Source organism: Neophocaena asiaeorientalis, unplaced genomic scaffold (genome assembly GCF_003031525.2).
Source record: "Neophocaena asiaeorientalis asiaeorientalis breed wild unplaced genomic scaffold, Neophocaena_asiaeorientalis_V1.1 scaffold684, whole genome shotgun sequence".
Lineage (NCBI taxonomy): Eukaryota > Metazoa > Chordata > Mammalia > Artiodactyla > Phocoenidae > Neophocaena > Neophocaena asiaeorientalis.
The window spans coordinates 7,420,870-7,448,204 of record NW_020174048.1 but is presented as its reverse complement, the minus strand read 5'-3'; the positions used below and the strand labels follow the sequence as shown (position 1 = coordinate 7,448,204).

Genomic DNA, 27,335 nt, shown 5'->3' with positions numbered 1-27,335 from the left:
TGGCCCGCGCGTCCGCCCGGACTGAGTAAGGCCTCCTCCAAGTGGATGGCGCAGTGGACACGCGTCCGGCGCCAAGGCTTCCTGGGACGTGTAGTTCGCGACAGGACTAGCGGAAATCCCGCCAGGTTTTACCATCTCTCACTTATTTACTTTGCTGTCACCGCTTTCAGCGGACAAATAAATAGTAGCTGCCCAGTAGAGGGGCACGTGGGCCTGGAGGCACAGCTAAGATTTTTTTTTAAATTGTCACTCTGTCCCCCGCACGTGCAGAGGGCAGGTATAAAACACGATGAAAGGAAGGTGTTGTCAATGATATCTGACGATCGGTCGCCCGGCACAGCCGTCAGGGCGCTGTCCCCGCGCGCTCCGATGGGACGAGAGACGCCAGCCCCAGGGTAACCGGAGGCGCGTCGCGGGCCGAGCGCTGGAAGCTGTGATCCGGGACCGGTGCCGGGCTCCGCTGCGGCCGCAGCGACCCGACCCCACCGGACAGGCCAGAGGTACATCGGGCTGTGGGCAGGGGCCGAGGTGGCCACCGGCGACTGTGCGCTGTGCCTTCCGCCGGGCACTGGAGCGCCGCGGACCAGGCCTGCCGCCGCCCACCTGCTCTCTGCGTCGCCAACGCAGCCTGCGCGCCGGGGGCCCCTGGCCTCTCTGGTGCCCGGTGGCCATCCGAGTGGACGCCAGTGCGTGGGGACCCGTCCTCCGGGGAAGAAGTGGGGTGAAGAGCTGGGCCGCAGGGTGGCGGGAAGGGTCCGGGAGAGAAAGGACGAGTCCTCTCGGGAACAAAGCCCGATTTGGAGGGGCCGCGGGGATACCGGTGGCTCCCGCCCGGCGTCAGTCTCCACGCCATGCTCGGCAGGGCCCGGGACCGGAACGCGCGGCGGCCGTCCCCTTGCCCCTGCACGCCCGCCCGGGGCCAGCGCGGTCGCAGGAGGGGTCACGGTCAGCTCTGAAATCGTACCGGGAGCCTCCTCCTTCCCTTCCCCCCTTCTCTCGACCTTTTCAGCTGCACCCCCCAAACTCTGATGGGCCGGTGGAACCTCCAGCCAAAGCGGGCCTGGGCGGGGGTTTTCTTTACTGTTTCCTTTTCGGCAGTTGTCATTAGTAATGCTATCAAATAGTGCATTCAAAAGCTCGAATCGGGGGCTCCCTCTTCTCCCGGGAGCAGTGATCTGCCCGCGTCCCATTCCCCCCCGGGCGCCCTGAGCACGCGAGCGTCCCCGGGCCCCCGGGCGGGTAGGAGGCTGACACCCGCCGGCCTCTGCCCGCTCCCCGTCGCCGAGAACTCCAGCTTCCCGCCGGGCGGAAGGCGGGAGGAGGGGCCCGGAGGCCTCGCTGCGGGGACCCGGCGACGCGCGGCCCTCGAAGGCGCAGGGACCACTGAGCGGCGCGGGCAGGGGGCGCAGCCGCGCTCCTTCCTCTTCGCCCGCGCCGCCTCCGCACACAGCGGCTCCGCGCGGCGGGGACGGGCCTGCGCGATTGTTGCCTCCATCCTGGGGGCCTCCAGGCGCCGCGAGCTTCGCAGAGAAGGGCGGAGGGCCCTCTGCTCGCCTGCCCGGGAGCTTGGGCTCAACGCTGGCCGGAGTGCGGGAGGACCCCCGGTGTCCTTCGGAAGCCGGCGCCTCTGCCTGGGAAGGGGCTCAGGTCTGACCGCGGAAGGGGCGTGGAGGGCGTGGGGAAGGGTCTGGAGGGGAAGGACCGAGATCAGACCTGCTGAGGCTTAGTACGTCTGGCTCTCAGAAGAATATTACTTATTCTCCTTAGTAATAAAGACAATAAGTAAGTCCTCCTTAGTAAGTCCTTACCTGCCCCTGCGTCTAAGCGGCCTTCCGTGCAGAATACAGATCATAGTAGTTGTCATACGTGGAAGGCTTTACTGAAGAGACTTTTTAAGATGTTTAGTTCTCTAAGCAAACTTGATGCTTAAAAATAAGGATTTAAGAATCTAACCGGAAAAGAGAGTGTAACCCAGGCCATGAACATTGGACTTACAAATGTTTATTTTACAGAACAGTTCCTTCCAGGGACTTAAAAATCGTTACTCCAGCGGTGCATTTAAAGCTGGCCATTTTATAAAATGTCTTTTGCACAGAGTTAAACAGTACTTCTGTTGCTTGTGATAAGATTTTATGAATAAATCATTAAGTCATTGAGCTTAGGTCCTGCAATCACTTTTATTAGTAAATCTTCATACAGCATGACCTTGTTTACTGGATTAGGGAACCTCAGTTCTCACAGATGAGAGCCAGGAAGGAGAAAAAGAGTGCCCTTGGCTAGAACTCCAGCTCTTGATTGCTAAGGCCATTCCTGGTGGCCTTCTGAATCTAGGCTCCAAATCCCTGGCTTACAGTAATACCCAGCATGGTGCAGGGACTTAAGAATATCTGTTGATGAGACTTCTACAAATTGCCCTGGGGATACAGTAGGCAGGAAAACCAGACTTGCAGGAGACAGACATTCATCATGTAAACACACTAACACACAGGGTAGAATTGCACCCTGGTAAAGACCTGTGAATGAGGTACGAGTCTGTACAGGGTGACCTGGCTTGGTTGGAGGAGCAAAGAAATCATCCCCCTAGAAAGTGACATTTGAGCTGACATCTGAAGGATAATGGGAATTAACTAAATAAAGGTGGGGAAGAAGGAGTAGACAGCATTCAGAGAAAGGAAAGGTGGCCCATGGGGAGAGGAGAGTGAGGTGGAGGATAGACTACATCTTATTTATCCAGTCATCTATTGATGGACATTGGATTATTTCCATTTTTTAGCTATTCCGAGTAGTGCTGCTATGAACATTTTGTGGACATATGTCTTCATTTCTCTTAGATATATTCCGAGGAGTGAAATTGCTGGATCATATGGTAACTCTACGTATAATGTTTAAGGACCTGTTTTTCAAAGTTACTGGACCATTTTACATTCCCACCAGCAGTGTATGAGGGTTCCAATTTCTCCACATCCTGTTTGATCCTTATTGTTAATCTGTTTGATTCGAGTCACCCTGGTCAATGTGAGGTGGTATCTTACTGTGGTTTTGGTCTGCATTTCCATGATGGCTATGGATGCTAAACATCTTTTTATGTGCTTCTTGACTATTTCTACACCGTCTTTGGAGAAATGACTATTCTGATATTTTTCCCATCTTTAAATTGAGTTACTTGTCTTTTTTATTATCCTAAAGCAACATTTTAAAATAATTTTTAACAAGACAGATGGTCAGTGATCATGACTTAAGCATATAGTAGCTGTAAAATAAATATTTATTGAATGAAGTCATATGAAACACTTAAAATATTTTTTAGTGTTTTTGTAGTGTCTAGTGGATTGTTGATCTTTCTTTCTCTTCCCTCTTTTCTTAGGAGCCCATTTTTGCAGCGCTCACGTTGTTGTAGAATGCTGTAAACACTTGTCACAGCTGTTTTTCAAGAAATAGAAAGAGTTGCAACCTCTTCCTCATAACAGAACTTTTATAGTTGCATTCAATGCCTAACGTTGCAGAAGCAGAAAGGACAAATGATTCTGGAAATGGTGAGTGCAAATCTGAGAGAAGGTCTCCCGAAGAGAATCTACAAGGTGCCGTACAATCTTTCTGCACTCGTGCCTCGGGAGAACCCTTGGGTCCCAAAGGAGATGGTCATTATCCATGGAGCTGTCCAGTGACCCACACTCGGGAGAAAATTTATGCCATCTGTTCAGACTATGCCTTTCTCAACCAGGCGACCTCAATCTACAAAACTCCAAATCCAACCCGCTCTTCTTGCCTCCCCAATAGTACCTCCTTATCTGCTGGAAATAATTCCTCAAGATACATTGGCATCCCGACCAGTACATCGGAAATCATCTACAATGAAGAAAATAGCTTGGAAAACTTATCCAACAGCCTGGGCAAGCTACCTCTTGCGTGGGAAATTGACAAATCTGAATTTGATGGAGTGACCACGAATTTGAAACACAAATCAGGTAAGGAAGGAGCCATGATGTTCTCATGTGAAAATAAGGAGAAAACAAGCAATATATCTTGTTTAAACTTGCCTTCAGACAGATTTTCTTTTTATGATACCAAACAAGGCACATTGCTATCATGTTGTTTGTCGACATAGTTTAAAAAATAATCTTGGGCATAGGACATTTAGTTCACTAATGTGTTGCCACTGGAAACTTCAAACATAACCTTTGCATTTTGAGAGCTTTGAACAAATCTAAGAGTGCTGTAAAACACAAGTATTGTAGATAAGTACTCAGTAGTTTAGTAATGGTTAATGATGTGGCTAGAATAACATACTACTTCATGGTTTTGCAGTGACATGAATCATATTTCTCAATTAAATAGCTAGTTTGGGGGCTTCCCTGGTGGCGCAGTGGTTAAGAATCCGCCTGCCAATGCAGAGGACATGGGTTCGAGCCCTGGTCCAGGAAGATGCCACATGCCACGGAGCAACTAAGCCCATGTGCCACAACTACTGAGCCTGCGCTCTAGAGCCTGTGAGGCACAACTACTGAGCCCACGTGCCACAACTACTGAAGCCCGCGTGCCTAGAGCTTGTGCTCCACAACAAGAGAAGCCACTGCAATGAGAAGCCCGCGCACCGCAACCTAGAGTAGCCCCTGCTCTTCCGCTGCAGAGCACAAGCTCTGGACCCGCAGGCTCAGCGGCCATGGCTCACAGGCCCAGCCGCTCCGTGGCATGTGGGATCCTCCCAGACCGGGGCACGAACCTGTGTCCCCTGCATCGGCAAGCGGACTCTCAACCACTGCGCCACCAGGGAAGCCCATAGTTTTCTTTTTTGCTACATAACATTTTGGCTTTTCTGTTGTTAAAAATTTTTGAACACTCAACAGGGTCTCCAGGTACCACTGAGTAGGTTGTGCACTGCCCAGTTTAAGAGGGTGTAGTGTACAACCTTCACAATTACAATGTGGCGGTTCTGGAGCAGATACTAATGCTCTCCACTTTTTTCTTTTGAACTCACAGTAAGACAGGAATTTTGTGAGGTAGGTACTGTTGTCTTCATTTTATGGGTGAAGAAATGGAGACGTAGAGGGGATACATTGCTTGGGCACAACTGCACAGCTAGAAAGAGGCAGAAGTCAGGTTTGTACTTTACTTCTAGGCTTCTCTGATCGTTCTGTAAAACCTCTGTCTACTCATTCATTTGCAAAATCAACTTGTTTTACAGAATGTTATGTAAATTTGTAATTCTCGCGGTGTCCGGGGATTTCACTTTGTGTCTCTATTTGTGGGTGATCAGTCTATAATTTTTTTTTCATCATGTCTGTGCAGGTCTCCTAAGACATGTTTGGAAGTGTTCTCTCTTCCTGTTTTTTGAGGGGTTTTCAGAGGGGTATTAAAAATCTCTAATTATGATTATGGAGTTGTCTTGATTCCCATCAATTCTGTCAAAGTTTAGTTTGTCCGTTTCATCTACGTTATCAAGGTGTTGACGTAAAGTTGTTTCTAACCGTCTGTTTTCTCCCTCTAACACCTGTATGGTCTTTAGTGATAGCTCCTTTTTCATACCTGATGCTGGTAGTTTATGTTCTTTTTTTCCTAGCTGGGCGTTTATCAGTTTTGTTTGTCTTTTGCAAATAATCAGCTTTAGCTTGCTAATTTTCTGAATTGTCTGTTTTCTATTTCATTGATTTATGATCTTTATTATTTCATTCCTCCTACTTACTTTGGGTTTATTTGTTCTGCATTTTCTAACCTCTTGATTCAAGACTTTTCTACTGAAGTATTTAATGCTCTAAATTGCTTGCTCAGTACTGTTTTAGATGCAGTCCACAAATTTTAACAGACTTTATTTTTATTGTCATTTAATTTGAAGTCTTTTCTAATTTCCTTTGTTATTTCTTCTTTGATACATGATTGTTTAGAAGTATGCTATGTTATCTCCAGGTATTTAGGGTTTTTCTAAGTACTGATTTCTAATTTAGTTCCAGAGGACATATGACCTCAGTCTTTTTTTATTTTTTAATTGAAGTATAGTTAATTTACAATGTGGTGTTAGTTTCAGGTGTACAGCACAGTGATTCAGATATATATATATATATAAAATCTGAATATATATATATATATATTCTTTTTCAGATTCTTTTCCCTTATAGGTTATTACAAAGTATTGGGTATAGCTCCCTGTGCTAAGCTCACAGTCTTTTTAAATGTACTGAGACTTGTTTCCCGAGGCAGCATATGGTCTCTGTTGCTGAATGTTCCCCGTGCACCTGAAAAGAAGGTGCATTCTGGAGTTGTGGGGTGTCGTGTTCTAAATATTTACTGGATCAAAGTTTGAAAATGTTGCTCATATTTTCTATGTTGCTACTTAATTTTTGTCTTGTTCTAACAATTGCTGAAAATGGGGTGTTAAAAGTCTCCAACTATGATTGTGGAGCTGTCTTTTCTCCATTTAATTGTGTTGATTTTTGTTTCATGTAATCTGAAGCCTTGTTATAAGGTACACACGCATTTATGATTTTTATTTCTTCTTGAATTAACCCTTTTCTCATGAAACATCCCACATTATTCCTGGCAATATTTGTTGTTCTGAAAGTTACTTTGTTTGATATTAATATAGCTATTCCAGCTTTCTTTTGACCAATGTTTGCATGGTGTATCTTTTTCCGTCTGTTTATTTTCTTTTTTTAAAATTTATTTATTTAATTAATTTATTATTTTTGGCTGTGTTGGGTCTTCGTTGCTGCACGTGGGCTTTCTCTAGTTGTGGTGAGAGGGGGCTACTCTTCGTTGTGGTGCACGGGCTTCTCATTGCGGTGACTTCTCTTGTGGAGCATGGGCACTAGGCACGTGGGCTTAAGTAGTTGTGGCTCGTGGGCTCAGTAGTTGTGACTCGCGGGCTCTAGAGCGCAGGCTCGGTAGTTGTGGCTCACAGGCCTAGCTGCTCCGTGGCATGTGGGATCTTCCTGGACCAGGGCTTGAACCCATGTCCCCTGCATTGGCAGGCGGATTCTTAACCCCTGTGCCACCAGGGAAGCCCTGTCCATTTATTTTCAAACTGTGTCTTTTTATATTTAAAGTTTGTCTCTTAAAGATAGCTGTCAAGTATATTCAGTGAATTGTTTATTTAAGATATTGTTTACTTTAGTTCTAGAATTTACATTTAAAAAATAGTTTCTTGGGTTTGCTATCTTTTCATTCATTGCTAGAGCACCTTGTCCATCTCATAGAGCATAGTTATAATACCCACTTTAAAATCTTAACCTGCTGGTCATGCCAGAGTTGGTCTTATCTTTTTTCTTGAGAATGTGTCACATATTTCAGTTTTCTCACGTGTTCAGTACTTTTGGATTGCATTCAGGATGGTGGAAATGTTATGGTGATTTTGGATTCTGATATAGTCCCCCAAAGAGTGTTTTGTTTGTTTGTTTGTTTTTAAAATTTTAGCAGCAATTAATTTGGTTGGACTAAAGCTGCAAATTCTGTCTTCTGAGGACATCTCAAATCTCAGTTCAATTCTTTTAGCCTTAGCTGTACTGTTTGGGCTCTGCTCTGTGCATGCACAGTTCAAGGGTCAGCCTAAGATTTGGGTCAAATTTGGCTTCTTCCCTTCTCTGGCCCTATTTCTGGGATCCCCCCACCCTCACGTTCTAATGACGGTAATTGCCTGGAACTCTGTCCTGTGGTTATTTAAGTCAAAAAGATGGTGAGTATTCTATTTTTATTTGCTATCCTGGTACCTTTCTCTAAAAGCCAGTCTGTGTGTGTGTGTGTGTGTGTGTGTGTGTGTGTGTGTGTGTGTGTGTGTGTGTGTGTCTGTGTGTGTGTGTGTGTGTATTTTTGGTTTGGGAGCTAAATGGGTATGTTGTAAGCAGGGTGAGGGATGGAAGAAGGAATATGGCAATAACAAGGGGCAGTGGACAATGGTTACTGGAGTTGACGTGATGGGGAGATAAAAATGTTCAGGCATTGCTCTTTTATGCTCCCGTCTCAAATGTGGCTTCCACTTTGACAGAGCTTCCTTCCTCAAATTGACTGGAATTTTGCCTGTGGGACCAGCTCTCTCTTTGGCAGTGTGGAGATGTCATGAAGGATGTTCATATAGACCATATATACTTTTTTTTATCCCAGGGTTCATGGGAGTAAGCTAGGAGAGAACAGAGGGCAGGCTCAGGTGAGTCTTTGAGGACTGCAGGTGGGTACAGATGACCCTATGAGCTGCTGAGGTCACAGGTTACCGTGCTTCATTAGCCACTAACAATCTAAGTGGCTGGAAAACTCCTTAGGGAATTAAGTCATTATTGGACAGTGAAGACATCTCAAGGAATGGTGGAAAGTAGATTTTCCGTCTTCTCACCCACTAAGATTTATTTTATTAGTGAAAGAAATTTGTCAGAATGAGATTTTGCTCGTGTTTGCCAGGGGTTGTTCAGCTCTGGGAGAAACTTTGCGTTTCTGTGAAGACTTAGGAAGAATAACTAAAGGGAAGGGGGAAAAAATCCTTGTTTCTTGATTTTTCTAGTGTTCAATATTACGCCATTTTACACAAATTAGAGAAATTCCCTGTGTAACAACAGTTTCTGAGGTCCAGCTGGGTTTTTTTTAATGTATTTTTTAAAGTTGGAGTATAGTTGATTTACTATGTCATGCTAGTTTCAGGCATACAGCACAGTGATTCAGTTATACATATGTGTGTATATATATATATGTTTTTCAGATTCTTTTCCCTTAATAGGTTATTACAAAATATTAAATATAGTTCCATGTGCTATACAGTAAGTCCTTGTTGGTTCCAGCTGGTTTTGGGCGCTAAATTGTTTCATTGTAGAATGAATAAAATGGATCCTTTTCCATGTTTGTTTTCTAGGCATATATCTATATAATCTATGTTTTATAATTTATGACTAACTCATAAAAATGAAATATTAGCTTTTATTTAATTTTTGTAACAGATTTATTTTGTTTAAAATATGATATGTGTGAGAGATTTTAAAGTGCACGTAGCTATCTGAAATGTTAATGGTGTTTTAGTGAAATGAGGCTAGGATGTTATTTAATAATATTTTAATTTATATAATTTTTTGACTGGGTGATTGATTAGATGGAAATAAAAAAGTATAAAAATTAAAGAGTGTAAAGTCTCACTTTCATTTTTGCCTCCCCTTTTGTGTGGCTCCCAAATTCCCCTCCCCCTGTGTCTTTTGGAGAATGTGTGTGATGTGTGCACGTGGCCACACATGTGTACATACTTGCACACAGAAAGGAGACTTTGTTTTCCATTCTGGCTCCTGGTGCTAAAGTTGCATTTTAATAATGTACTTATGTGCATCATTCTTTTTATTTTTATTTTTTTTTGCGGTACGCGGAGCTCTCACTGTTGTGGCCTCTCCCGTTGCGGAGCATAGGCTTCGGAGGCGCAAGCTCAGCGGCCATGGCTCACGGGCGCAGCCGCTCCGCGGCATGTGGGATCTTTCCGGACCGGGGCACGAACCCGTGTCCCCTGCATCGGCAGGCAGACTCTCAACCACTGCGCCACCAGGGAAGCCCATGTACATCATTCTTAATCCATTTTGTGGTCTCTGTAGGCCTGGAATTATTTTTAAATATCACATCATTGGATTACTGGATCTACTGCTTTTACTTTCTCAACAGAGTTACATTAATGCGGCTTTATTGTTTTATAGAAAGGTTTCATTTTCTGGAAAGTGGTCTAGTTAAATATTTTACTGTTGGTAATTTTATTTTCTAGATGTGGCAAAACATTTTGTGATTGATTATTTTACTAGCTAAGTAACTAGCTCAGGAATTGGAATATAAGAACCTGATAGGAAATAACATTCATGGTTGTTTAAATGTGTGTTTATTCTCTCTGTCTCTCTTTAAGGCAGGGGCGTATTCTTGAAGATACATGTATTTCTTCAGTATGTTTGCAAATAGCATTTTCAGACCTAGTTACTTTTATATTTTGTTACATAATTAATTGTATTGCCTTGGCATCTTCATTTGACTTCATTTTATACTCTTGTATTCTAGGCAATGGAAAGAAGCAAATTTCCAAGAAAAAAACTTCAGACAAGAAAGTAAGAAGACATCAAAGGGAGTGGCCTCAGTATTCTCCTCTTGAAGATATTAAGCAGCGGAAAGTATTAGACCTCAGACGATGGTAATCTCTAAAAATTGACCTTTTTTTTACCTAACCACAGTACCATTGTCATACCTAATGAAGTTAACAGTATTTCCTTAGCATCTCATTTCCAGGCTAAATTCAGATTTCCCGGATTTTTCCGAAAATGTCTTCACACTTGGTTGTTCAGAGTGGGACCCACCGTGAACCACATATTGTGTTTGCTTGTTGTGGCCCATAAATCTCTTCTGAACTAGAACATTCCCCATCTGATTCTTCCCCAATTTGTGTGATTCCTTTCCTGCTGGTGGTCTAAATTACTCATATAACCTCAGTCCTTATAAACCGGAAGTTAGATATAAAGACTTGATTAGATTCTGGTTGAACATTTTGGGCAAGAATACTGCCTAGGTGGCCCTGTGACCTTCATCCTGATATCCCATCAGAAGGTACATGGTGTTTGGTCATCTGATATTAGAGATCCTAAGAGTGATTACTGGATTAAGGAGGTGGCAACAGCCTTAGCCCACATTGTCAAGTTCCCTTTTTTCTTCTGGAACCATCAAGTAATCAGTGGGGTGACGGTGGCATTGGGTTAGCATCTAGGTAACCGTCAACTTTTCACCTCGTGGTTTCAGCCAGACCCATTGATGACCCCTGCCCAAATCCTATTATAAAATGGTGCAATTTCAAAATTCTATCATTTCTTCTGCCTTTACTAACTGGCATTCTTTTAATAAGATCTTTCACTTACCAACTGGGGCCATTTGGTGACCTTAACATACAGTTCCTATTCTAAAGAAAAAGATGTTTAATTTGTGATAGCTTTTAAATATTACTGATTTTATAATTTGAGGTTTTAAAAATCCTTTTGTGTGAGGCTTTAGAAATATTAGATTTTTTTCACTTATTTAATAAATATTGGACCATTTACTGTGGGCTGAGAATACAGAGATGTACAAAACGGGTGTTTGTTCTCCAATCTAGTTGAGAACAGTGGAAAATGTAAAATATCTCAGGAAATTTGTCAGATGATGGGTGGGAATAAACAACCAACATGAGAGACGGTATTGATCACTGAAAGGCTTCACTGAGGAGCTGGGTCTTAAGAGAGGAAATCTGAGGGGATGGAGGGTCTAAAGGTCTTTGAACGGATGGTGGGAAAGTGTCTGGCAGGTTGGTGATGAAAAGTAGATCAGCCTGTCTGGAGCAAGGCTCAGAGAAGCTAAGAAACTTACTCAGCATCACATAGCAAATACGCAGATGTGGTATTGAAACTGAAGAGAGTTGGACTCCAAAGTCCATGTTCTTTCTTTCTTTTTTTTTTAAAATTAATTAATTAACTTTTGGCTGCGTTGGGCCTTCATTGCTGCACGCAGGCTTTCTCTAGTTGTGGTGAGCGGGGGCTACTCTTTGTTGCAGTGTGTGGGCTTCTCATTGTGGTGGCTTCTCTTGTTGCAGAGCACAAGCTCTAGGCATGCGGGCTTCAGTAGTTGTGGCACATGGGCTCTAGAGGGCAGGCTCAGTAGTTGTAGGCACAGGCTTAGTTGCTCTGCGGCATGTGGGATCTTCCCGGAGCAGGGCTTGAACCTGTGTCCCCTGCATTGGCAGGCGGATTCTTAACCACTGTGCCACCAGGGAAGTCCCCGTGTTCTTTCTTTATAACACACGTCACAATCTAGTTCTTGGATATCAGGCTAAGGATTTAGATTCTTTTTTCTGGAGTAGAGATAAGCCATTGATGATTTCTTAACAAAAGGTTATTTTACAAAGATAAATTGTTAGTATCAATAGTTAGTATGTAGAGTGTATTGGAGAAGAGACACAAATCAAAAACATTAATTTCAGGTTTTTTGGAGTGAGGCTTTGCGCATTTTGCTCTGAATCCCTTAGACTTAAGATTTGTTATAACCACATATATGAGTAATTATATTTAATAGTATAATATGTGAGGACATAAAGACTTGGATGAGGAAGGACAGATAGAAGAAATAATCGAGGGGGAAAAATTACCAGGATCGCAAGCTTATTTCCCAGAGTATATTACAAGATTAGAGATGGAATGGAAAGACCCACAGAAGATAGTAGAATGTCGGTAAAAGTTTTAAGCTGGTCATGAGCAAGACCAGTAAACAAGTTTGGATTGATGAAAAAATGTGAAAAATCTTAAAAGTGCCTAGGGTTGATTCCCAAGGATTTGTGAAGAAGTGTTTAAGATGGAAGAGGGAGATTAAAATATGACAGAGTAAGGTCTTTTTACTCCACTCCTTCCCTCAAACCCATGAAAACAATAAGAGCAAAATGAAAAATGTGGAAACCTCTATCTTCCCTGAAGCAAAGAAATAGCATCATCCCCAAACCATAGGCTCTTGAATACATTTTTCAAATCCTGTGCATTCTGGACTAACAGAAAGGAGACGCCAAGAACTCACAGATTACAGCTGGCCTCAAACAATGCAGTTTTCTTTAAAGTTCATGGATGACCCCAAACTGGTTGGTGACTCTTTGGTTAGATCTAAGGGTATGAGCCGTTGAGTCAGTGGGGAAGAATCTGGGTTCTTTGTGGAGATCCAGATTAGCACTACAGAAATGCAGAGAAGGTTGCAGAAGGAAACATTGTGCCGATTGCCACCAAGATTCCAGCTTATCCCCTAGATACCAGCTGAGGACACTGCCTCTAGTGAATTACAGGGAAGGTGGTGATTGCAGAAGAGCAACACAGGCCACACACTTCCTGATTTCAAAACATATTACAAAGCTACAGTAACTAAGACAGTGTGGTACTGGCAGAAAGACAGGCATATAGACCAGTGGAACAGAATAGAGCTCAGAAATAGACATTCATGTAAACGGGCAAATAATCTTCTGCAAGGGTGCTCAGACCACAGGATGAGGAAGGCACAGTCTCTTCAGAAGATGGTGCTGGGAAAAGTGGATACCCACATGTGAAAGAATGAGGGATACCTTAAAAGACCTCTTAAAAGGTCTTTTAAGACCTTTTCTTCACATCGTACACAAAAAATAACTCAAAATTGATTAAAGACATAAATGTAGGACCTAAAACTATAAAACTCCTAGAAGAAAACATAGGGGAAAAGCTTCATGACATTGGATTTGGCAGTGATTTCTGGGGTATGATGCCAAAAGCACAGGTAACAAAAGAAAAAATAAACCAATGGGACTACATCAAACTTAAACACTTCTGTGCGTCAAAGGAAATAATCAACAAAGTGAAAAGGCAACCTACAAGGTGGGAGAAAACATTTGCAGATCACATACCTGATAAGGGGTTAATATCCACACTGTATAAGGAACTATAACTGAAGTTGCAAATAATCATATGTGTAGCTCAACTAGGAGTTTACATCGAAATTTTAATAGTTGGTGTCTAAATTTATATATCTTTCATTATTTTCCATTGGCTTGGGTAACATCCACTTTAACTAATAGTCATACTTAGCCGTCATTCTTAAAATACATGATTTATTGTCATTATGCATTTATAATGTGTTGAATAAATATGAAAATACTTTAAATGAATAAAGATTTTACATTGGTGGTTTAAATGATCAAAGTTTTCATTATGTAACACACTCAGTTGCCATGAGTGTTCTATTTCTGTATGCATATTTTGTATTCATTCAAGTGAAAACAGTCTTATTTTCTCAGGTACTGCATAAGCCGACCACAGTATAAGACTTCTTGTGGTATCTCCTCATTAATTTCTTGTTGGAATTTCTTATATAGCACAATGGGAGCTGGAAAGTAAGTATATTAATTTAGTGGTATCCCTCAACTCCAAATTCAAAAGTTATTTGGTGTTGCTTTTTCTATAATGGAAGATTTTTAAGAACAGATTTTTCATAAATTGGGGAAAAACTGCCATATTTTGTTTTAGGCCTTTTAGCTAAAAATATGTGCATGCATTATTTTTGATAAAATAAAAATGAAAAATACTACTAAAATTGTTTGCAAATCAGACAGACACAGTAACATTGAGACAGGTTATATTTGCATATGATTGGAACTGTGAAATGAAAGGCAATATTTCTTTCGTAGTCTTCCAGCTATCACCCAAGAAGAAGCTTTACATATTTTGGGCTTTCAACCCCCGTTTGAGGATATTAGGTTCGGCCCTTTCACTGGAAATACGACACTTATGAGGTACGAAGCCCTCGCTTAGAAGCAATACCTTATTTCTAGTTCTGCAAAATAATAATGCTGTAGATGTGCATTGATAGTAAACCATGCATCCAACTGTTTGGGCCCAACCTCTGGTAGATATGCCAGACTTGGGCTCTGCCTGAATTTCTCTGGAGTTGGAATAGTGCCTTCTTTGTTATGGAACTGTAGCTATGAGCGAGTCTTCTTGTTATTTTCAGGTGGTTTAGACAAATTAACGACCACTTCCACGTAAAAGGATGCTCGTATGTTCTATATAAGCCTCATGGGAAGAATAAAACAGCTGGAGAAACTGGTAAGTAAATAAAACGAAGATTTACACACACACACACACACACACACACGCTTTAGGATCCATCTTGAAGATTGGTTTTGATTCATGGCACATGATGCAAATCCAAAATACAGTCTATCACTCTTTATCCAAGGGGAAACCATAATAGATAATAGTAATATGTAGGCCACTTTTCAATATACAGTTTAATATTTTAACTCTTTTCATCTTTGCATGAAAAACTTTTAAAGATTCAAGGCATGTCATAAACACTACTTTAACACATTGTATTGTTTGGGTCCATGGTGTTCGTGTGTGTGTGTGTGTGTGTGTGTGTGTGCACGCGTGTGCGCGCATGTGCTTACTTGCCTGCTACTAAAACCCTTTCAGGAAGCGGCATGGAATTTGCAGTTCCTCTTCCTAAAAGGGAATGCAAGGATTTTAGAATATTTGATGTCAGACCTGCATAATAACATATAACAACAGGACAATGGACTATGAAAGGGACAAAGTTCTATTTTAGAAGGGTCTTGATTATAACAGAGAGTTTTGGAGTCGATCCTAAGGATTGTTTTAGTTATGCGCTAGTTAAATAATTTGAATTATTTGACAATTTCCATTTTTAAAATTTCACAGTCATCTTTTTGTTTTTTTTTTTGCGGTACGCGGGCCTCTCACTGTTGTGGCCTCTCCCGTTGTGGAGCACAGGCTCCGGACGCGCAGGCTCAGTGGCCATGGCTCACGGGCCCAGCCGCTCTGCGGCATGTGGGATCTTCCTGGACCGGGGCACGAACCCGCGTCCCCTGCGTCGGCAGGCGGACTCTCAACCACTGCGCCACCAGGGAAGCCCCTTCGCAGTCATCTTTTGACTTTACAATCAGAAACCTACAATACAGTGTTAAGGAAAATTTTAAAGAAAATTTTATTCTGATACTTGAAAATTTTATTCTGACACTTATTAAAAGGGTAAGGAAGACTTTACTGAAGACTGTTGTAACGCAGAACTGGGATATGGGAGAGAGATCTGGCTCAACCCTGAATACAACAAAGACAGCTGGGAATTTGTAGCCAACTCCCAAAGTGAGTGGTTCCGTGGATGGAAAGTTATTAAGAGGAGACATCAAGGTGGGGCTGTGGGGAATCTTGCTAAATGGCCTAACAGGATTCTTATGACAGGCAGGCCAAGGGTGAAGGGTGAGGACGTTGATCAGGTATTCAGGGTGGGGGGATTCTCTCTAAACTGATTTCAGCAGGAATTTTGCTAAAACTGGATTCAGCAAGGATGGACGCAGAAGCCCAAGATCCCAGCCTAGCTGAGGAGAGGGCTCAGAGATGCCTAACTGAAGTTTGGTCAAGCAGGGAGTCTGTCAGCAGAGAGGGTATATGGTTTATCAAAATCAAGGAGTGAACAAAGAATAGGGTATATTTCTGTTGACCTTTAGCAGGTCTATCAAGTTGGTTGTGAGTCAGGCAAACTTGGAGTTCATATGTTGGTTTCTGCACATACTGGTTTTGTGACCTTGAACAAGGCACGTAAACACTCACTTACTGAGCCACCCCATGGGGTCACTGTGAAGATAAAAGGAGACATATTTGTAATACACTTGACACCTTGCTTGACACAGAGTAAAGACTCAATAAATGTTAGCTTTTATTCTTCCTAACTGAACTCTGTGCATTTGCAGGGGGGCCTGTCTTCGTGGGAAGTGCGGCTTTATATGGTGTGTAATTTTTTTTGTTTGTTTCCAGTGAGGCTGTCAACACACTCTCAGTAATTGATCAGGCAATTAGAAACTAAGAAAGAATATACTTTCCAACATACCTTAGTGTTTTTCCTTCGAGTAATAGGATAAACAAGCTCTTCTCTCCCCCCACCCCCTCTTTTCTGGGAGGGGAAAGGAATGGTTGCTGTAATTTTTAAAAGTAAATTTCAATACTATATTTTCCCAGTTTGATTCCTGTGTTCATCGTCCCCATTACAACCCTTCACTCCTTGCTGTCTCTTTGTCTATGCGTATTTCCTAAAGGATATTTGATCTGCTTCCTCCTTGGAATATTCTTGTCTTCTGCTTCAAGAATCAGTGGTCCCTTGCAAGCCCTGTCTTATCTCTGATGCTCGGATTTCTCTTAATTCCTGTAGTTCTGATTGTTTGCATCTGTTGTTTAGCATTTGGAGTGTGCAGCCTTATATTACATTGCATCTGTTTTTTTTTTTTGCGGTACGCAGGCCTCTCACTACTGTGGCCTCTCCTGTTGCGGAGCACAGGCTCCGGATGCACAGGCCCAGCCGCTCCGCGGCATGGGGGATCTTCCCAGACCGTGGCACGAACCCGTGTCCCCTGCATCGGCAGGCGGACTCTCAACCGCTGCGCCACCAGGGAAGCCCTACATTGCATCTTTTTAACGTGTCTGCCCGTCTCCTTGACCGTAGGGAGTGCTCTCAATAGCCCTTTGATGCCCCCTGGCCTTGCATGTGTGACCCTGGGACTTCTGATTGTGTTCAGAGTTGGGAGAGTATTGCCTGTGTCAAGCAGAAGTCTTTTCTGTTCCCTCTCATGGTAGAAGAAAGAGTTGCAGAGATAGGCTTTTCTCATTTTTCTCTGGGATATTCAGTAGTGAAAACCATTGCTAGTTGTTAGTGTGCATTAAAAAAAATACTTTGTATCTTTTGTTGTTGTTTAGATTTTTTTTAAAGGAATATCAGGCCTGTTTCCCACAACAGGCTTTAAGTTTTCCTGGGGACTACGCTTCCTTCGTAACTCCCTATTTGCTGATTGACAGGCTTATTTCCGGTGGGCCTTCAGGAAATGTAAACTGAGCTCACTCCTGGAATAAAGACAGAAGTAACAGATTTGACTATGAATATGAGTTGAAGTACTTTTTTTAGAGATGTAACTACTCATAATAAAAATTTGTGCCAGAAGTTGCCAATGTTAGCTCCAAACTATTGGTTCACTTCTTATTCACTTCTTATTATTGTATTATTATTATTTTATTATTATTTGAGTAACTTCAAACTGTTGGTTCACTTAGCTACCAAGGATGTCTAGATTCATTTGTTTTTAATGCCTAGCTTGAAAATTACACTACTATTCATGTATTTCATTTTTATTCTTCTGGTAGATATTGTAACTTCTTATATTTGCTTAGCCAAGAATATCTGCCTCTGCCCTATCCTGACATAACTCATGTATACCCACACCCTGGCCATTGCTACCAGTTAACTACAGTGTCTTAATGCATCTTGGGTGGACTGTGCGTTCATATTCTGTTTTCCTCGTCCTCTGGTTTTCTCCAGTTCATATTAGACACAAGGCTGGATAAATTTTTTCGACGTGTGGTGCTAATATATCCCTTTTTACTTTGGGAGTTCTCTAGTGCTTGCTTAAAGCGTAAACTCCTTAGCATCATTCCAGGCAAGAACAGATCGGTCTTTCCCTGCTGTCCTCCACGTACCAGTTGGATTTAAAAGATGTCAAGGGAGTAGGAGCCTTGCAGGATGATACTATGTTGCTGGGTTACAGAATCTGGTCCTTGTCTTTGAGGGTATAAAAATACATCCTAATGAATTCTTTTAGAGTTCTCTGGAGTTCTTCTATAGATGATAAGGCTTTACAAAACTGACTTGTACTAAACAAGCTCAAAAATGTTAATGTTAATATATTAACTGAGGGTGAGAAATACACTATCAAAAGCACCAGGATTCTCTCGGGCGCTCAGGACATATACTGTTCTTCACAGTACAGCAGGCTGGCTAATTCTAGTTTGTTCTGCTTTCTCTACACCATGCACATCATGGCTCTGCGTTTGGTAGTGGTTGCTCTGTCTCTTAAGTTTCAGATTTTTCGATATACTCTGGTCTAGACTCAACGTCGTTCTGAATTTAGCTTCCATCTGTAACACATTTATATGTCTTCTCCTAAATAGAACCACTTTCTTGGATGACTAGCTTAATGTATTAAATATTGTCTTTACTGTCTTTTATTTCAGAGAGTGATCTTTTTCTGACCTTACCCTGAAATTCTGGGGGCTGCCCTACTGTAGACCTCTCCACATTATCGTGCCCTACATTCTGAACTGGGCTACACGCTGTTCCCTGATTCCATCCCTCCCCTGCAGTGGTTTTGTTTTCTCCTCATGCTCTTTCCTCTGTCTGGATTGTTGAAATGCTGCCACTTGATTATGTTCTGTCTTGGATGCCACCCCCTTCTTGGTTCCTCAAACCTGATGTGCGCTTTCTCCTTTGAATTACACCCTTTTTTTGTGGCACTGTCCTTTTCCACCCTATATCAAAGTTACTTGTTTTATGAGGGCAGCTTGAGGTACTGTGCATTCCTTATCTTTTGTTTCCCTGTGGTTGCTGTTGTAGTTAGTAGATGCTCATAATTTACTTCCTGAGTTGAGTTAAACGAAATTTTCCTCTTAATCTTAGACCAGTGACTCTCAAAATGTGTCCCCTGGATGAATATCATCATCACCTGGTAACTTGTTAGACACGCAGATTCTCGGTCCCCACCCCAGACCTACTGCGTCAGTTACCGAGGGGGTAGGTACCAGCAATCTGTTATTTAACAAGCCCTTTGTGCTCTAGTTTGAGAACTACTGCTGCAGTCTTTCTAAAGAGATGCTATTCAGCTTCTTTATAAAGAGTGTGGTCTTCCATTGATAGGAAATTCAGATAGGAATTTCCTTCCATTGATAGGAAATTCAGATGGGAATTTCCTTCCATTGATAGGAAATTCAGATGGGAATTTCCTTCCATTGATAGGAAATTCAGTGTGCAAATTTCAATCTGTGCTCAATTGAGTTTGCCTCGGGCTGGTGGGGGGCAAGGGGTGGGCACCTAGATTCCCTATACCTCCTCTTTGGCCACAGCAACTCTGCTTTCATCCCTGTTATGGACTGGGCTGGCATGTAAATTTCCCTTGCAGAAGGGATTCCATCTCAAAATATGTTTGAAAATTATTGATCTAAATTAGAGGTCTGCAAACAACAGCCCATGAGCCGGCAGCCCATTTTGTGAGTAAAGTTTTATTGGCACAAAGACATATCCATTTGCTTACACATGGCCTTTGGCTGCTTTTGTCTGTGGCTGCTTTCAGCTACAGTGGCAGAGTTGAGTACTGTACATACTGCCCATGATCCACAAACCTCCAACATTTACTAACTGGCCCTTTAGGAAAACGTTCGCTGATTCCTAATCTAAATCCATCAGAATGTTGTCATGTAACCTTGAAGTAAGAAGAAGAAACATTCTTGAGGAGCATGATAATTACTCCAAAGGAGAAACACCACCTCTGTCCTCTAGAAAACTAGGACTTGGTCATAGAGTATTTGTAGCAGATGAAATACCGTGACTGTTAATGAGAGCAAATGTTCATAACTGTCTCATTTGCCCCTGAATATATTCTAGTATATTTATGTGACTACTATTCATAATCACAGTAATCAGCCGTTTTGTGTTACATTTGACTTAAGGAGGAAAGTGTGACATATTTAAGAATTTCCATTAGGAAGTTACAATAAAGTTCTTTCATTAAAAAGTTTTAGTTATTTCGGATAACTTTTTACTTGGCATTTTCACAATTTTAAAAAGATTTCAAGAGTTCTTTCTAAGCCACTTACGTGTATAAACATCTTTAGTATTTACTGAATTTATGAGGAGTCTAAATCTATTTACATTCGCTTGCTATCCTGAAACATCTCTACAATCAAGTTCAACTACGGAAATGAAATATTGACCATCTTCTGAATTTTAGGTCTTATCATTCTTCATTTAGAGCTGCCCTTGGATGTCAGTTTTTAACTCATCTGGGAAAATTAACCCAAAACAGCAGAAAGACCTATTTATCCTTATGAAATAGAGATTTTAGTAGAACAGATTGCCTTGTGTGCAGGTATGCTCTGGTGGTACGCTATGAAGTAAATATCTGTGGGGAAGGCCAAGCTGAAACCTTGGAGAAAAAGTTTAAGACAGAAATATTACTGTCTCCTTGGAACTCACAAATTGTATCTGCAGAAGTCGGGGCGGCGTCCCGCCTCCTTGGCTCTTCTACAGCCATTGACCTGCCATTTTTGGTCTTCAGCTATTTCAGTGGCCAGAAAGTCAATCGGAAAAACCATAACTTGCAAGCTTTCATCGACTTAAACCATTTTCAGGATTTCCAGTTTTAATGGGCTATTTGTTCATGAATAATTTAGTGTCTTCCAGGAGATGCAAGTTAATGAAACCTCAGTTAATGGCTTTAAGTATTTAGTGCTGGTGAAAACTCGTTTCTTATGGTAATACTTTTGAAATTACTTCATAAGTAATATATGCAGCCATGGGAAATATACAAGGAGAAGCAGTTATTAAGAGGATGCTGTGGTACTACCAGCCCGTCTCTTAAGATGTTCTATCACTTGGCTTGTGAAAGTCTTTCCTCTGGTTTGTAGAAGGGATTGAAGTGTGTGTTAGTGGGGAAAAGTTTTCATTTTTGGAACTTGTTTGGAGTTTATATTTATCCATATACCTCAGTGGTCTTCAGATTTGGATGTCCGCATTATGGCAGCTGCAAGGTGATCATTGTGGTACGGGAAGAATGTATTAGAATGTTTATATTTTAATCTAATTAAAAATGTCTACTTTTTGTGTATCTTTTAGAAAGACATATTAGTACAGTAGTATATGTACAAAGCTTATAAACAAACATGCTTATAATGGGCATGCTTACTCAGAAATTTCAAGTGACAGATGTGTACAACCAGAGGAGTTGAGACCATTGCTATATACACTAGGTATTAGGTTTTACATGGTAATTAAATTTTGTAGACAAGCATGTATGCTATTTGAAGGTTTGGGTAAGCAAGGACTTTCAGTTTTTTAGTTTGCTATTCAGTTTGCCTGAATTTCAGTCTAAAGGGTAAAACTGAAATCCATTAATTATTTTTTAACCTTTAGATAGCTTTTCATTGTTTTTCCCCAGCAACGTCCATGTGTTCCAAGTAATATCTTTTCTGTCTTTGAGTCCTTAACTAGTTGTTTGTATAAAGCATAGATAGTGCTTTATGGTCCCTCAATTGGTTTGTTTTTGTTTTTTGTAGCTTCTGGGGCCTTGTCGAAATTAACTCATGGATTGAAAGATGAATCGTTAGCTTATATCTACCATTGTCAAAATCATTATTTTTGTCCAATTGGCTTTGAAGCAACCCCTGTTAAAGCTAATAAAGCATTCAGGTAAGCATTTCTGTATTTTATGTGGATACTCCACCAGGAAAATATATTGTAGAAAGCATTTAAGAAATATTTGGTTGATTAGACATTGGAAGACTTCGTGATTTGCTTTCCTTACATCAACTGAGACTAGTCTTTTAAACATAGTAGCTTAATCGTCTGCGGAATTGTTTGGTTAATTGTGCTTTTACATTATCCACTTAGATACTATTGTTAGAGTCATGAAAAGAGAAAGGCATTTGAAAAATCACTTTTATGTTTATTATAAAACGGCTGCAAAGGACTTTACATATTATGTCTCAGTGATCTCATCCAGGATCCCACAGGGAAAATGTACTGTGGAGTCTAGTGTCAAGAAGACTGTTGCAACTGAGTACATTAAAAAGCATTTCCTTTCTGATGGTGAATAACATGAAATTTATCAGGGTTCCCCTTTTGTCCTGGCTACCAGGAAGCCTGCAGCCAATTTTTATTTCTAATATCAGGAACCATGTTACCCTAATGGTTATATTTGTTCCTTTGTTGATCCAAAGTTTCTATTTTATCAACTATGTATGTCTACTTCCAGGTAAACTTGTATTGTTTTAGAAGAGACAGCCTGTAAATAAGAGAGGGTGACTGAATGTTAATACTTTTTTTCCTCCTTAGCAAGTTTTCTTATTGATGGGTTGAGATAATGCCAGGGTAGTTGAAAGCAGAGGAAGAAGTGTCCTATTTGAGAATGTTGAAAACAGAAGCCATGAGTACTCTGGGTAGAAGCGTTGATTGATAGGCACAGTTATCCTCACCCTGCTGAGTTCTGGTTTGTTCTATCTGGGTGGGTGGCATTGGTGAATGAGAAGGAGAACAGGCAGCATTGCTTTCTCAGCGAGGGCTGAAGGTCAGGCTGGGAGAACGTGGCTTGGTCATCTGGGGTAGGGTGGGTTCTTTGAGGCTGGAGGCCATGCGGCCTTTGGGTGGGGAAGCTGGACGTTGTATTTTTGTGAACGGGAAGCAAGAGAAAACCCACGGTGTCTCTCCAGACGCTGAAGTGTCCTATTCATCTCTCTGGCTGTGGGGTTTATTGTGGTTTTTTTCTATAGTTTGATCCTGCAACTTCACCTTACTCCAGACACCTGTCAAATGTAAAACGTGAAGAAGTAGGTACTCCTACTTGGCCCCCTTTAGAGGAGAGCTCTTCACCTCTGCCTGAACCTAAGAACCACCTGAGATGCTTTTACAGCTGTGTAAATACTTCCCTGTGCTCCACCCTACACCTACCTGAATTAGAGTTTCCAGGGGTGGGGTTAGGGTGTCAGTATGTTTAAAAGTTCTACAGGTGTATTGCTGCTTTAGGGTTTTATTTTTAGGATGCCTTTTGAAACTTTTTGAATGCAAACTGAAAGAAGTGTAGCTTAAGGGTACTGGCGGGTAGCGTGCTAGGATTTTTTTTTTTCCTCCTAAATGCTGAGAGGTGGATTTTTAGCCCTATATTTTGTAAGAGGGGATCTAAACCTAAATTTTTTTTTTCGGTATGCGGGCCTCTCACTGTTGTGGCCTCTGCCGTTGCGGAGCACAGGCTCCGGACGCGCAGGCTCAGCGGCCATGGCTCACGGGCCCAGCCGCTCCGCCGCATGTGGGATCTTCCCGGATCGGGGCACGAACCCGTTCCCCCTGCATCTGCAGGCAGACTCTCAACCACTGCGCCACCAGGGAAGCCCTCTAAACCTAAATTTAATTTATGCTGTCTCTTTAATGGCCTTCAGATATTTGTTCAAGCTTAAACTCCAATATCTATTCTAGTGTTGGTGACTGCTATCTATGCATAAACTTCAGTGTATCTTTTATCAGTGTATAATTGAAGCATTATTTTCAAGGAGGTGAATGATTTTATGAAGCTTACTGTGAATGTATTTTTTATTTAGCAGGGGCCCCCTCTCACCACAAGAAGTAGAATATTGGATCTTAATTGGAGAATCAAGTAGAAAACATCCCGCTATTCACTGCAAAAAGTATGTTAACTCCTTCCCTCTCCTCCCTTTTTTCAATTTCTGCTAAAAAGCCTGTTGGAATTTTGATTAGAGTAGAATTCATAGAATCCATAGTTTAGTTTGGGGAGAATTACATCTGAACAATATGGAGTCTTCCCATTATGAACATAGACTATATCTCCACTTAATTAGAGCTTTAATTTCTTTCAGCAATGTTTTGTATTTTTAGCATAGAGTTTTATATGTGTTTTGTTAAAATTTTCCCTAAGTGTGTATATTTTTTGATGCTATTGTAAATTTATTTAATTGAAGTATAGTTGATTTACAATGTTGTGTTGGTTTTGGGTGTACTGCAAAATGATTCAGTTATATATATATATATATATATTTTCAGATTATTTTCCATTATAGGTTATTACAAGATATTAAATATTATTCTTGCAAATTGATTTTTAAAACATTTAATTTCCCAATTATTTTCTGTTAGTGTACAAAAATACAATGGATTTTTCTATATAGGACTTAAATCTTGCATCTTTACCAAATTCACTTATTGGTTTTAGTAATAGTTTTGCAATCCAAAGCAGTTACAAATTGTTTTGGATTTTCTATACAATCAATCATGTTGTTTGTGAGTAAAGACATATTAACTTATACATCTTTTGAAAATGTACTTGACTCCAATTAGAAAGGAAATACCGAATGTTACTATGTTACCCTGCAGGATGTCATCTAACAGGCTGATATATAGTTATTTCATATGCAGAGTAACCACTTTTAACCTTGGCAATAGTTGGATAAACAGAATTGTCATAAAAACAAGGATTTATGAAAGCTTATTGGATGCAACAATCCTGTGATAAGAGAATTATTGCCATGGTGCTTTTGTAGCAAATTGCTCATGTGAAAAGTTCCATTACAATAGTATTTTGAACTTAAAGAAAACTGTGCTGTATCTTCCTTAACAATAGGTGGGCGGATATTGTTACTGATCTAAACACTCAAAATCCAGAATATCTAGATATCCGGCACTTAGAGAGGGGGCTGCAGTATCGAAAAACAAAGAAGGTAAGAACACCATTGTATTTCAAAGTATTTCTCAACTGGCCAAAATGCAGTTATTTTACCCAGCACTCTAGGTTGTAAATAACAGAAACCCAGTTCAGACCATTTTAGACAGAAAAGTGAAAATTACTTTAAGGACACAGGGGTATCTTCAAAAGGAAAGGTTAAGAAGTCTAGCCTGGATTCAGGGGGAACGGGTACCACACTAGAGAACATTAGCAGGGGCCAGGGAGCTAGTCTGTCTTATTCTCTTGGGAGTTGTGTTGTTCTTAGCTATTTGTCTATTTACTTCCCGAAGATCATCTTTCAACTTAGGTCTCCCTTTCAGATGAACGATTGAGACTAAGACTGGCATGCCTCCAGCCCAGTTCTGTAGTCTTGGCCCAGCTTGGGTCAGGTGTTCACTCCCAGGGCGATTAACTGTGGCCATGGGGCAGAGCCATGTGTACCAACAAGGCTGCTGGGGGTGGTTCTCAGGGAACGGTATGTTCTGTGGATTGAGTAGACATCCCGTCCATATTATCCTACTATCATACGAAGAATGCGAAGGAGGGAGAGGAAGAGGAATGATCTTGGTGTTTGGATTAGTCAACTTGGGCGGGTACAGCGTGTGTGAGTGGTAGACAGGCATATGGGGGGAAGGGGTTTTGCCTCCTGTGGGCATTGTTATATTTTTGTAAAGGCAGCTGGTCAGGAAAGATGCAGGATAATGTGATCTGATTATGAATCAAAGGATCAGCCCTGTTTTGATGCAGGTGAAGGGGGGAAAATAAGGGAATTCATGGGAACCCACATATTAGTATAATTAATTTCCTATCATTTTCTGAACCCAACATTTTTTTTTTTCTCAGGTTGGAGGAAATTTGCATTGCATCATAGCATTCCAGAGACTTAACTGGCAAAGATTTGGCCTTTGGAACTTTCCATTTGGAACCATTAGGCAAGAATCACAACCTTCAACACATGCCCAGGGAATTGCCAAATCTGAGAGTGAGGACAATATCTCCAAGAAGCAGCATGGGCGTCTGGGCCGGTCTTTTAGCGCTAGTTTCCATCAGGACTTGACATGGAAAAAGATGTCAAGTATCCATGAGAGAAGGAACAGTGGTTACCAGGGTTACAGTGATTACGATGGGAATGACTGACCATGCTGCATACTGACGACTTGTGTTATTCACACAGCTTGTCTATACAGGACTGCTTTAAGGCAGTACAAGATTTTAAGTCTGTATTAAATAGGAACATATCTTGTGGTACAACACATAACCTTGTAGTTTCTCCAGTAAATAAGCTTGTATATGATTATGATGGGTGATTTCCGGTATATAACCAGATAAGCACAGAGTTTTTTTTGTCCTTTTAAAAGTTAAGAGTATATAAACATTCTGGGCAGTTTCACAAAGTCCAATAAAATTACACATAAACAAATCAAACACAATTTCACTCAATAGCATCACGATTTGAAATACTTAAGCATGAAGTGATTTCTTATGACTTGACCCCCAGATATTTGTTGCAGTTTTGTTCCCAAGCTCAAAATGTAAGGTACTAAGTATCTGCCCAAAAACATTGGGGCTGTTGATTTCTAGTTTTTCTCTAGCGGTTGAAGCTCATTTAAAATGACTTAGTGAGTCTAGAAATTCTTTTACTTGTAGTGATATCTTGCCTGCCTCATTTTTTTCCTGATCAACTTTCTCAGGATTCTCAATAAAGAGGCAAAAGAGAAAAGACTCAAGATACTGATCTTTTCTATTGGTGCAGATGGGTAACTTAGTGCATCGATTCAGGTACTCTTGACTTTCTTGGTATGTTACTGTCAAATGCTGACAAGAACTTTAGGTCTTGAAAGACTCATAAGTCTACAATAAACCTTGCTTTAGGGGTAGAGTAAAAGAACAAGTGGCATCTGAAGTTTCTATACCCAAGGTAACCTGTGAGATGAGATCTGATAGTTGACATATGGCGTCATATGTTGATAACAGAATTAAGGACGTGTTAGGAATACCCCATCACTCAGAGGGCAACTATCCGTATTCCAGACTCTGAGCTCTTTCCTTTTTAAAAACATGTAGACAATTAGCTGCTTGAAGTGAGTGTGAAATAGTTCAGAAAGTGTGGATTTCATGTATTTAAGCTCCTCTCCAGTTGCTGTCAGTTTTTCTTCTGCTGCCAACCTGTGACTCACAAACAACTAGGATCTCTTGTTCTTTCATTTCAGGGGCTGTTCTGGGACTCAAATCAGTAACTTGATTATTACAAGGTGCTGAATATGTTGGTAACCACATCATAATACACCTCAAGGAGAACGTTCAGATTTTTATTTTTTAAAATATTTTCATTTTCTTCTCTTTTGAATTTTATATCCATTTATCCACTCAGACATGCCTAGCCTACAGAAGGGGATATATATTATGAAATGGGCATTTTTCTGAAGAGAATATTTTGCTTGAAATGCAAAGGACTGAAAGATTTGTAGGTTGTTGATTTTGTTACTTCATACTGGAACTTTTAAGAAGTTTTCATCAATAAAGTTTTGTTTTCTACTTTTAA

At 41.2% G+C, this 27,335-nt stretch overlaps 1 protein-coding gene across 6 annotated transcripts; it reads left to right on the top strand.

Moving 5' to 3' along the window:
• The first annotated feature begins 120 nt into the window (after nucleotides 1–120).
• On the top strand, nucleotides 121–27,335 carry BIVM (basic, immunoglobulin-like variable motif containing). Of its 6 annotated transcripts, none has more exons than XM_024753992.1 (11): nucleotides 123–500; nucleotides 3,365–3,965; nucleotides 9,991–10,120; nucleotides 13,751–13,846; nucleotides 14,141–14,245; nucleotides 14,464–14,558; nucleotides 21,621–21,753; nucleotides 23,655–23,741; nucleotides 24,692–24,788; nucleotides 25,637–25,725; nucleotides 27,004–27,335. In XM_024753992.1, exons 2-11 carry the CDS (start codon nucleotides 3,488–3,490, stop codon nucleotides 27,050–27,052), a joined length of 1,359 nt encoding a protein of 452 aa, XP_024609760.1. In that variant the 5' UTR covers nucleotides 123–500; nucleotides 3,365–3,487; the 3' UTR covers nucleotides 27,053–27,335. The 6 variants fall into 6 exon arrangements, with proteins under 6 accessions (XP_024609756.1, XP_024609758.1, XP_024609760.1 ...); XM_024753991.1 differs by having other exon boundaries at nucleotides 25,637–25,775; XM_024753988.1 differs by having other exon boundaries at nucleotides 121–500; nucleotides 23,658–23,741; nucleotides 25,637–27,335.

Excerpts from the sequence above, each read along its gene's own strand:
- BIVM (XM_024753986.1), top strand. The coding sequence starts at position 3,488 with ATGCCTAACGTTGCAGAAGCAGAAAGGACAAATGATTCTGGAAATGGT. Across the intron at positions 14,559-21,620 it reads TAAAACAGCTGGAGAAACTG|CTTCTGGGGCCTTGTCGAAA; the intron begins GTAAGTAAATAA and ends TGTTTTTTGTAG. Across the intron at positions 24,789-25,636 it reads AGTATCGAAAAACAAAGAAG|GTTGGAGGAAATTTGCATTG; the intron begins GTAAGAACACCA and ends TTTTTTTCTCAG.